A 12,571-nucleotide genomic window follows, 5' to 3' on the forward strand; every position below is an offset into this window, starting at 1 on the left:
TTTTTCTATTAGATCAGTGTTTCTCAAAAGGGTGTACGTACGTGTACCCCTAGGGGTACTCGGAGGTACAACAGGGGGTGCGTGAGAGATTGTGGAAAATGTAATTTACTGTGAACCTGCTGATTACCTTTTTATCTGTTACTGAATTAGTTATGGTGCTTTATTTCTCATGCAAAAAGTTGTAATCGGGTAAAGTGGGTGCTTGGATTCAGAAACCAGAGAAATGCAACGCGTTGTAAGCTTATATATCGGCTATTTTCAAATAGCTGATGTATATAGTGTTAAAGTGTCTAATATAGTGTAGCAATAATACTAACACCTTCTGGAACCCTCCTCCACAATTACCCATAAAAGTAAAAAAAAAAATCACACTCGTGTGAACTGAGCGGTGGTGTGTGTGTGTGTGTGTGTGTGTGTGTGTGTGTGTGTGTGTGTGTGTGTGTGTGTGTGTGTGTGTGTGTGTGTGTGTGTGTGTGTGTGTGTGTGTGTGTGCAACAGCGCCCCTCCCTTAACATGTGTGGTCAGAAAAGGTTACTGCAGGCTACGGACACGGAGACAGACAGACATACATACCCACACACACGGCCACGTATAGGAGCGTTGTGACCACCGCTCAAAAATACAAATAATAATTACAAAAATATCTATATCTATATCTATATACTGTATATAAAGAATGGAGGGTGAAAGAATAACACTAGTGGGTAAAATAGTCAGCACTGTTTGTGTATCCGTCTCAGCCAGGCGCCATGGCTCACAGGTGTAAGCAGGGGGCAGGGAAGGTGGGGGTGGATGTCGGGGGGCTTACAGAGATGGATGGCATTCGGCTTGTGAGTAGTAGAAATTGCTAAATGGGCTCCCCTGTGCGTAGGCTTCAAGGTAACGTGGTGAGCACAGTGACTCGTCTCTCCACCGAGGCCAGCTGAGTCTGTGATGACTAAACAGCACACACCTGCGTAACCACTTGAGCTCTATTTTACGCTGAGGCGTACGGCGGTGTTGCACGGGGAAAATAGTACATAATATACCGGCCCACTCGTCGTCAGTCTGTAGATCTGCTCTTTTTGCTATTGAAAAATAATCAAATAAATGTTTGCCTGTAATGTAGGATGAGCATATTTTCAGCACCCCAAACAAAGGATCAGCATTGAATCTAGCTACGCGATGCATTGTTTTCATACGTTTTCTTATTAGTTAGGTTAGCAAGTTCATGAACAGAACATGGTAGACGTCCATCATGCAACCTCTGGAAACAATATTATTATTTTAATTGTGGCGAAAACCGGGCCAATGTTGCAGTGAATGTTGGAAACGGGGCCAAACCTGGGCCAAAGCGGGATGGTTGGTCACCCTACTATAATGACACAGCCAAATAGCCTTGGTCATAATGTGCTTAATGAGCTCCACACAGTTCAAAGAGACTCCACACAGTGGCAGAATAGGGCTGGATAGAAACATCTGACCCCCCCCCCAACACACACACACACGCACGCACGCACGCACGCACACGCACACGCACACGCACACGCACACGCACACACACACACACACACACACTCAGGGTGTAAAGACACACTCAGGGTGTAAAGATTCATCTGTGACGTCGATGCATTGACCCAACTACATCGATATCTAAACAGCAACTCATTCTTCTAGTCTGACTTGTTTCGATCTAGAATCAAGCTTTTGCATTGATTGTATCTATCTTTCACAATCCTCGTGGGAAATAACATTTCAACTTGATTCTAGTTCATTCTCTCAAGATGATGATGGTTTGGTACTGTAATTGTGAACAGAGAGTGTCCGGGAGATGTAGAGGGAATTAACCACATGCAGCTTCTCTATTGTGGGGCAAACATTCAGAGAAAGTAGCTGCTCTACAAGCTCATTACGCTCTGCAAGGCGATGCGCTGTGAGCTTGTAGATTGTCTACTTTCGACGAAGATATTTCGTGGAGAGGGAAAAAATAAGGCCAAGCCCTTGGGTACTCCGGTCAGCCAAGTCCCTAGTTTCCATATTCTGGACCAGTGTGTTCTAGGGAGAGTGGCGTCACGCTTTGAACTCGCCGCAGACCGGAAGTGCCGTCTCATGGAGCCGTTCTCATTCTTAGCGAGCCTCTGCTCCTCTCCTGCCCCGTCCGCCCCCATTCTAGCCGAGGTATTTTCACTCGCTGGTAAGTAGACTAAATCACATCTTTTTCACCATGTTAACGCATTCACGGGCCTCTCCAAGGTAGATAACATTATTAAAAGGGTGAAAAAGACGTGATTTAATCTACTTACCTTGCGAGTGAAAATGCCTCGGTTATAATGGGGCGGACGGGCTGAAGAGCAGCAGAGGCTAGCTAGGAATGAGAACAGGCTCCATGCGTGCGCATGCGTAAGCTTCCCACCAGAGAGTAAATAGGCTTTCCACGCTTACTATGGGAGTCGACGGAAGTGTCATAACTCTCTATTTCTACGACACTGTTCTGGACATAATAACTGAACATCCGGGAAATATGCTAACATTTGGTGAAAATAGCAGCTTGTATTTTGGCTATTTGAGATTTGGTGTAGAAGGAAAAAAGGTGGAGACCAAGTAAAGACCACTTGGAGACCAGTGAACGATGAAAATATGGTTTAGGAGGTGCTTCTATATTCTGATAGTGATCATTGTGTGTTTGTTCAGTAACGGGAGTCTCCTTATTGTCTCTCCAGCTCTTTAGTAAACAGAAAACACGTTTTCAGATCTGGATACCAATTTTATCCAATTATGAGAGAAAACTCACATAGGATACAGGATAGACGAGGGCATTTGGAAGTGATGACGCAAAGAAATGAGCAGACAACATTGGACCTGGCTGGAACACTGGCTGGTATTCTCTCCTGATTGTCTGAAAAAGTGCAAACCACCTGAACATGCATATTTTATCTTTATTAAAGAGCAGGATAGACAGGGAGACCCCTGTTGCGATGATTAACCTTTTAACAAAAACATATTTTGTGTTCACCAAAAAATATCACTACTTTTACTTACGTCGTCAACTTTGTTTAACAAATGTTAATCCAACCAGCAGTTGGATCCGCATTTTAAAAGATTCACTATCCATTATGGTCTATTCATTAGTTGCTCATTTGTTAATCTGGTAATGTTATCTATGGAGAGCCCACTTGTAAAGTTTTCATTTTAAATTGTACAGCCACTTGCTGGTGCCACAAGCCCTCCAAAAGTTGAACCCAATTTCCTTCTCATTGAGCATTTGTGTGCGCAGTGTTTCAGACATTTAACAGAGTTCACACATTTTTTATATGCCAGGGGAAAGGCTGGAGGCAGCAGAGACTAATTCAGAGTTGTCAGGGAGCAAGAGACCATTTGTGCCGGTCAGCAATAATGTCTTAGCAGACAAGGCGGTCAAATAAAATGTCTATGTAATTTCCATTGAATCGCTGTGTTTATCATTTGTATCCATAATAAGTTTCAGTGCGGGGCATTCGGTTCAGTACGGGCGTGTACCGAACAAGAGGCAGAGGAAACATCTATTCAGAGTTCCCACACGGACATATCAAGCGAAGGCACTATGTTTGTTTTCCCCGGGAGTGTTGGGGAAGACAACGTCCTTAAATCATATAAACGTCCTTAAATCACTTGAGAACAAGTTGTGCGGGCAGGCGGTGCGGCCTTGAGGCTTGCGTGCCATGCCCGAGCGATGAGCGATACAGCCCGTCATGTTGGGAGCTGAGAGTCAAGAACTTTAAGACCCCCACTAGCATTAAGGTCTCTGCTTTGGGAACACACTTCGGTCTCCCAATGAAATGCAACAAATAAAAGGAGAAAGACACGCGGATAAGACAAAAGCAGCGTGCCGCCATTATTCTACACTTTGCTGAATCATCTGCTTTGCTGTACTGATACATGCACAATGCACATACTACACAGTGGTGGAAAAAGTAAAATATCAATACTGCAATGTAGAAATACTCTGTTACAGAAATCTGAATTTACTTGAGTGAAAGTGCAAAAAAATATTGGTATCAAAATGTACTTAAAGTACCAAAAGTAAAGGTACTCATTATGCAGGAATGACCCATTTAAAGTTTTCAAAATGTATAACAATCTTTTGAAAATAGCCGATCTACAAGCTCACAATGCGTCGCGATGTATATCCACGGGTTTCCAACGCCCCATAGTGCATTGCGCAGACGTTGTACCGAGCTTCCGGCGCCGCAGCCGAGTGTGATTTACAAGCTCACAACGGGTTGTATCTGCGACGCGACGTGAGCTTGTATGTCTGCTGTTAAACCGGAAGTGTGGTCCAAATAATCTCCAGTAAACTCCCGCGGAAACAGGTGGATACTCTCGGGCTGTTTTGTAGTAATAATCAAAATCTACAAAGTAACTAGTAACTAAATAGTTCGCAAATAAATGTAGTAAAAGTAGAAATGTAGTGGAGTAAAAGTAGTTGCTTTACACCACTGCACATAGAGTATACAGAGCTACAGTACAGTGAGCGGAACATGGTAAGCCATGTTCCGCAAACTCACCCTATTTTATGACTTATTTATGAGCAACAGTCTGGCAGAGGGACCTCAGGAGGCAGGGGTGTTGTGACACTACTGTGCCATCTTATCTATTGCTGTGGTTGTGAATGAGCTAGACTGATGATGTGCATGTTCGCTGAGAACCAGCCGATGTCAAGTTGAATATACAGCATATGCAGAATATGAGCCGTGTGATTTTGGTTTTTTAAAAGGTTCCTGAATGGCTGACACAGGGAAACTGTCAGTTCACTGGCTTTAGAGTGGTGCTTTTTCTTTAACCCACTTTGAGAGGAATGTGGGGAAAAGTTCAGTTCTTTAAAATATGTATTTTGTTTATTTTACCCTTTTTTATTATTTTATTCATTGGAGAACTTGGGTTTGCAGCAGCATTCTTCCCACACCTCCCCTCTTACTTTACTGAGAAGTACTCCTCCTGCCTGACAGCTGTATCTAAGGAAATGAAAGCTAGCATTAATATTAACCTCCTTTCCCTTATTAAGTCAAAGCCCCCTGCTTCATAGCACGGTTCCTTCCTGAAGACAACATCCCTGTCTCTCTTTATCTCTCCCGATTGCTGCACTCTTATTCTGCTCTGCCTCCTGGCTTGAACTGATATTCTCATTACCGAGGCCCAGGAATATGACATGACACGAAACTGGATTAAAGCTCCGGCCGTGACTGAGAGATGCAATGGACCCTTTGTCAAGTCCCGCCCATGGTTGTGCTCCTCTTCGCACCCATTGGTTGCTGTTTCTTGGTTGGACAAAAATCCTGTTTCTCCATCCACTACCATTGAAATAACGTGTTTTTCAGTTGCTTCGTATTGATGTTCTGTATATTCAATTATGATTTTAAACTTGGTGTCAGTAAAAAGGAACATCTCACGTGCATTTTTTCTCCAAAAATGATGTTTTGACAAATTCAACATAAACAACCATATAAGGTGGAACCAGGGCAGAACGAGGCAGAAAGAGCCTGCTGGTTGGTCAGTCAGGGACCAACCAGAAGGCTGAAAAAGAGTCCCAACACCACGGTCCAAATAGTAGGGAGACCACCTCCACCTTGTTACAGTATCTTAAATGTAGGTGATATTTGTTTTGTCAAAAAATAAGTGTTAAATAGCTCTATATTCTGAGAGTAGTTATTGTTCAGTAACAGGAGTCTCCCTTTTTAGTAAAGGTTGGGATACCATTTTTTTCCAATCAGGAGAGAGAACTCATATAGGATACTGGATTAACAAATTCAACTCGAAGTGATGAAACCAAGACATGAGCAGACAATTAGAACTGGAACAACATTTTAAGTTGATAATGTGTACTCTCTCCTGATTGTCTGAAACTGGCATGGCAACCCTCCTGAACATTTATTTTCTCTATACTAATGAGCTGGAGAGACAGGGGGACCTGTGTTATTGAACAAAAATGCTAGAGATTATAATCACAATATGGATCTTTTAACAAATAACGTTTGTTTTAACCAAAAATATCTCTTACTGATTTAACTCTTACTGCCACTAGGATGTCTTAAACTGCCATCAAAGTAGCTTAAAAGTAGCTTACCTTTGCGATGTTATAGAAAAATATTCATCCATTATTTCCAAACGCAATCTTTTGTAAAATACAGGACATTTGCAATGAACGCGGCTTGCAAATGTCCCTCGCTCGCACCAGCAGTTTAGAGCATAGAAATGGAGAAACTAGATCCAGGCATAGAACACGACCAGAAAAGTGATTCCGCTGCCATTGTTGTTAATGCGTGGTCGAGATTTGAGACCAGGGTTACGGGAGCTGTTTCTACTGTAGACACCCACAGACTACCCCGCATCTGCTCACAGTGCTCAGAAAGGGTAAAGAACAAACGAAGGGCCTATTAAGAAGCCTATTCATATTTCTCTCTCATCTAGCCTCTGACATAAGCTGACAGGTAATGTTAGAGCACATTGGGGGTTATGTGAAAAACAATTTCCCCCTGCAGAGATATTTCGTTTTGAACTGATTGAAAATAGCTTTGTACTTGACATTTAAACCCATATTGTGAAATTCCATTTCTCAAGAAGTGAAAAACATTTGAAACACAAATATTCTGCACCCATTTTGAGAAATGTTGCATTACCATACAGATTAAAATTACTTAATTGTATTAATTAACCACTTAAACCCTATATACTTAGTTGATCAGAATCCCTTCCATGTTTCCCTCTACACTAAATACAGTATATATGTTTGCGGAAAATAGTATCTCTACGAGCTTGAACTTGCAGATCTGCTGGAACCCAGAATAGGAACGCTATAGGGATCATGTGGTCAAAACAAGCCATGGATTTAATCTTTAACGAGCTTTTATTTCAATTGTGGTTTCATTTCAGTATTTATAGTCATAACAAATTACAAATCCTGTTAAGACGGACATAACTTACTGGGTCACTCTACGAGCAGCAAAGAAGTTTAGATTAGAGGTTGACCATTTGATTTTCCTTCACGTGCTGATTAATGTGAGGCGATAAAATGCCAGATTAAAACTAATCAGCCATATTTTTAGGGGGCGGGGGTAGAAATGAATGGCTGATGACACAGAATAAATATGTTCTCGAGTTCCTGTTTAATTATATTTGACTCACGGCGTGTAGGTTATTGAATTATTGAACAAATGTCATGAATATTTTACAATCCGGAGTGACTGTAACTTTGAAAGAGAATTGCTTTGCCTTCCCCTGTGACCCTGGTTGTCATGACACTTAACAAGGCTTGTTAAGATCAAAGACGGAGAGCAGACAGCTATGAAAGTGGACGGGATTGCATAAGGATGGAGCTTCTACACAGAAAATCTCGCATTGTTCGTGTAGCAAGACTATTTTCCATTATACACAATCATGATTTAGGAATGTATGGTGTGTACTATACTAATTATACTGTATTATATATTCTAAGCAATGATACTGTATACCTGTACGCTAATAGTGCTGTGAAGTATATATTATCGCTTAGAAGTTCCGCTGCTTATCATTGGGGAAGGTCAAACGTATTACTGTTGTGTCCACACACTGTAAATCATCACAGTAACTTATCTTTAGATACCATAGACATTGCAGAATTATACATCTTGAAAACTGTATGGCTGATGTTGCATGTACTTAAGGGCGGCATAGCTGAATGGTTAGGGAGCCCGCCTGGAGGGGGATTGTTGTGCCAGGTTCGATTCAAGGCCAGGGTAGCAATGTCGATGTGTGTCCCTGAGCAAGACTCTTAACCCCTAATTGCTCACACGCTCCTTGTGGGCAGCGAATCAGCTGGGTTGGGCTGAAAATACTGAATTTCCCTCGTGGGACGAAATAGGTATCTATCTATTATTATTATTATTATTATTATTACATTACAGGTGTTGTTTTTATCCCAGTGCATTCTACAGATTTTGGAGGCAAAATATTTCAATGACTGGATACGTATTCCAGTGTTTAATGTTAGATTATAATCTTGGTGTGGATAATTAGTGATCACTTATACAGTACATTCTTGTTTCCTCTCTCTACTGAATTATTTAATGCGGCAAAGGCACTGAAACCGTTCTGGAAGGGCAGGGAAAATGCCATGTTCAACTGTAGTATCCTCTGTAAGTGAAGAATCATTCTACCTTCAGACCTTGTCGGTTATGACAGCTCTGACGACCAAACGTGATAAAAACAGCCTCCTTTCCAAATGTCACCGCAATGATGAGAACCTTTATCAAGCTCAATACCCATGGCAAGAAGTGTCTGGTTGTGTGTGAGATTCCCCTTCTACAAGTACTGCACAAAGGAGCAAATGATGCGAAGCCTGTGGAGCTAGTTCAGGCCAGGGACGTGCTGGCCATTAGGAAAAGGTGGACAGCTCCCGAACGGCCGGTTCATTCCCGGCCAGTCCAGACCGGCCATTATGAAAAAAAATTAAATAAAAAGTCCATTTTGGGGGCTGGGCGGCCAACAAAGTAAATCGTCACTGTTGGGCAGAAACCTCGTATCTCCAAGTTTCAAATTTGTAAATTTTTTCGCAAAGCAAAGCCCTGCTCCATCATACAAAAAGTAGTGAAAACAGCAGATCTACAAGCACACAACGCCTCGCGGTGCGAGGCGTTGTGTGCTTGTAGATCGGCTGTTTTCACTAGTTTAAATCATTTTTAAAATGATAAATACAAAACAAACGGTTTTGGACATACAAGGTTTCCACCTGACAATGACGAAATATAACTCATGTACAGTAATTGGCCCACTGGCTTGTCACTTGTCATGATCTGAAACGGCAAATCTTTGAGTAGCAGCAACGCTATATAGAGAGATCTCTCTCTATAACGCGCAATGAGGGCCTCTCCAACTATTTTTCCCGGGCTGAATCAGGGGCCCAGCACGTCCCTGGTTCAGGCAGACAACTCAAGAGCAGCGCCAAGGAGAGGATCAGTCACGTGATCTCTTCATCTGATTGGTGTGAGCTATTTAAACCTCCCTGCTTACTGCTCATTCTTTTTGCTTTTCTGTTATGCTGCTGCTCTGCTGCTGCTTTGTGCTTAGATCTATGACAGTTTTTTTTGCAATCCTACAATCACCCCAGTGGTGATCCACCTGTGGGCTCTGTTTCTATACGATTGCCTTAGGGAATCGTATAGAAACGAGACAGAACCTTTGACACTGAATATGCATATAGATATTTATGCCATTTCAGTCAGAGTTGTCTGACTGGCCCTTAACACCCAAGGAGCCAAACTCGTTCAGTAACGAGATACGGCCACTGGAGGTCGCTCTGCCAAAAATGAGACAAAGGGTTAATGGTGCAGCATGCAGCTGCGCGCATGTTGTGTTGTCTGTGAAAGACCCTGGTCCATACGTCATAACGTGGCTCGCAGAGAAGCAAAATGACGCGTCTAGGCTGCATTGATTTCTATTCTATGCTGAAACATAAAAAGGGCTTTATCTCTGAATAAGGTGCAAAGAATGCCAGGGAAGCAGAGATCTGCCTGTTTTCACGGCGACACGACACTTTACCGCGATGGTCGGCCCCGGTTTGGATTTTAGTTTCGCGAGCGTTTGTAAACAAATGGATTATCCTCCTCAATCGTCAGTGGACACTCACGTCACACGCACAAAGCTTCCGAGGCTCTTCAAAATTAAAGCGTAAGTGAACGACGGCAGCAGCAACAGCTAGAAATGTTAGAAACCTTGGCTTCCCATGTGTTAAGGAGTGTTCAGAGGAGATCCAGCTATGGCTCTTTTCAACTACTCAACTAAGCGAACATGCAACACCATGTCATGGATTTCACAGGTTCGGCTTGGTTTCAGATAAGGTTATCAGATCCTAATTTGGGCACTGCTTAGGAGGAAGAAGTAACTAGGCAGAGTTTTAGGAACCCATGAGAAAGCAGTGCTGTTGGTCTGGTCGAGCTACATTAAGGTGACGACACTGGAACCAGAAGCTAGAGCAACACAGCACCGGGTCACCGGCGCAAGGCCATTGAACCCCATGCGACCCCCTGGAGGCGAGTCTGGGTACCCGTGAGGCGGCCTGTCCGCAGCGTTGGGACGACTATGTAACATCTTATGAGCGTGTAGACCAGGGTTCCCCAATTAGTTTTCCCCAAGGGCCGAATTATATCAAGGGTACCAAGCCGAGGGCCACAACATTGCAGGGGGCGACGGTGGCGTTCCCGCTACTCCAGCGACAGTTTTCGTCGTTGTCGGGTGAAAATCTTGTACGTCCAAAACCGTTCGTTTTGAATTTATCATTTTAAAAATGATTTAAACTAGTGAAAACAGCCTATCTAAAAGCACACAACGCCTCGCGGTGCGAGGCGTTGTGTGCTTGTAGATCGGCTGTTTTCACTACTTTTGTGCGACGGCCTTGTATGATTTGCGAAAGAACGTACACATTTGGAGATACGAGATTTCCACCCGACAATGACAATATACTAGTGTTGTTGCTGCTCTTATACCACCATTATTACTGGGGTTGGTGTGGGACTGTAGCCGCAAATGGCCCGCGGGCCGCCTATTGGGGAACCCTGGTGTAGACTGTAGATTTTCACAATTTATGAATATGTTTCCAAAACTATATATATAAAAATCTGTTTGTAATGGAAACATAAGAAACATTTCTGCAAAGTGTAAGGTTATGCAAGGTTCTGGTTACCCTTCAGTTGAAAAGAACCATGGTTACACAGACACATATGTACTTGTGAATTGTTCCTCTCTACATGTTGGTCTACTTGTACCATTTTAATGAAGCACAAGTTCCTAATCTATAAAAAGAAGAACACGTTAAAACCACGACGGAGAAAAGAAAACGGGGCGATCTCATTTCTCATTATTAACACTAGAGGCTGTAATTAAAACCTTCCAAGGTGTGAGAGCCTTGGTACAAGATCTTATCTAATGGGGTTTATAGTACAATGTGCATCGATTAAAGAAGTGAAAAGGTTTCTTATGCTCTTTTATACTGTGAGCGCGTGTGCCTGTGTGTGTGTAGGCGCACTCGTGCACACATGCACGTGTGTGTGTGTGTGTGTGTCAGTAACTTACCAAACTCTCTGGGAACAGATATAGAGTAGACACAGCTGTGTCCAGAAGTGTAGTTTCTGGGGAAGTTTGGTGATAAAACCGTTCCTTCTGTACCTGTGGACCGACTGCCACACGGCGCTGGAGGTGGAACGTACACGCAATCACACGCACGCACGCACGCACGCACGCACGCACGCACGCACGCACGCACGCACGCACGCACGCACGCACGCACACACACACACACACACACACACACACACACACACACACACACACACACACACACACACACACACACACACACACACACACACACACACGCACACGCACACACAGAGAACAAATGTAATAGATTAGATGTGTGTGTGTGTGTGTGTGTGTGTGTGTGTGTGTGTGTGTGTGTGTGTGTGTGTTTTGCAGACATGTCTAGTTGAACAATGTAATTATCTCCACAGTGAACTGTTCATGCATGGTGACTGTTAATAGACTCCACTCTTTATTAAGTGTGTGTGTGTGTGTGTGTGTGTGTGTGTGTGTGTGTGTGTGTGTGTGTGTGTGTGTGTGTGTGTGTGTGTGTGTGTGTTACCTTGACAACAAGATAATGTTCTCTTTCACACCATGTGTGTATGAACGCTAATTAACGTGGGCGTGTGTGTGTGTGTGCGCGTGTGTGTGTGTGTGCGTGTGTGTGTGCGTGTGTGCACAATATAGGCCTACTTTACGTGCATGTGTGTGTTACCTTGACAACTTGGTAAAACTCTATTCCACCCTGGTCGGCCGTCATCTCCCATACTGCAGGTCAGAGTTGAGTAACCCTTGGAGAAACAAAGACGGAGATAGAAATCACACACCTCTATCTCACACACAATGTGAGTTCAAGCTAGCCTGGCGCTGCCAGCCTCTTTCACACACTTCCTTCCACCACCAACAGGGGGTGGTGTTGCAGTCTGGAACGCCAGGCTAAGTTCAAGCACCCTTGAAACACCTCCAGAACCAAAACACCTAAACCAGATGTTATGCCGCGTTCACACTAGCAGCGACTAAAGCTACAAAACAGCCACGCGTGGTCAGCTACACCAGTGGTTCTCAAACCTTGTATTTATTTCTAGGATCCCTATAACTCTGAGAGTGTACAAATGGACCCGTAAGGGTCCATTTGGTTCCATTGCAGACCTGTAGCGGTCGATTTGGAACTCTCTCGAGGAAACCTGAGGGCCCCCTGAACCCCACGTTGTGGACCACTGAGCTTGCCTGGCGTTGCCAGCCTCTATCACACACTTCATTTTGGGAAGAGAGTCTGGGATTTCAGGAAGAGCTTTCATTTCTGGGGGGCGAGCTAAAGCCTATTGACGCAAGCCCCAAACCACATGCCCCAAGCATACAACCCTGATTGGCTAAGCCTTGAAGCTGGTTGAGGAAATAGAATCTCAATGGATCGGTTCCAGACCGTACTACAACACCACTACCGCCAGGGGATGTTGTTGTGTTTGGTCTGGTTTATTAACCAGGCAACCACTGAGCCGTCACAGAG

At 43.7% G+C, this 12,571-nt stretch overlaps 1 protein-coding gene across 1 annotated transcript in view; it reads right to left on the bottom strand.

The window, feature by feature from the left end:
* Positions 1-12,571, bottom strand: part of csmd3b (CUB and Sushi multiple domains 3b) — a gene marked incomplete at both ends in the record, with an annotated part of 797,030 nt that overhangs the window by 122,041 nt on the left and 662,418 nt on the right. The window contains 2 exon segments of the mRNA XM_080735998.1: positions 11,059-11,175; positions 11,780-11,855. Coding sequence (XP_080592124.1) covers positions 11,059-11,175; positions 11,780-11,855 — 193 coding nt within the window.

This window comes from Nannobrachium achirus (genome assembly GCF_963921795.1).
Source record: "Nannobrachium achirus genome assembly, chromosome: 10".
Lineage (NCBI taxonomy): Eukaryota > Metazoa > Chordata > Actinopteri > Myctophiformes > Myctophidae > Nannobrachium > Nannobrachium achirus.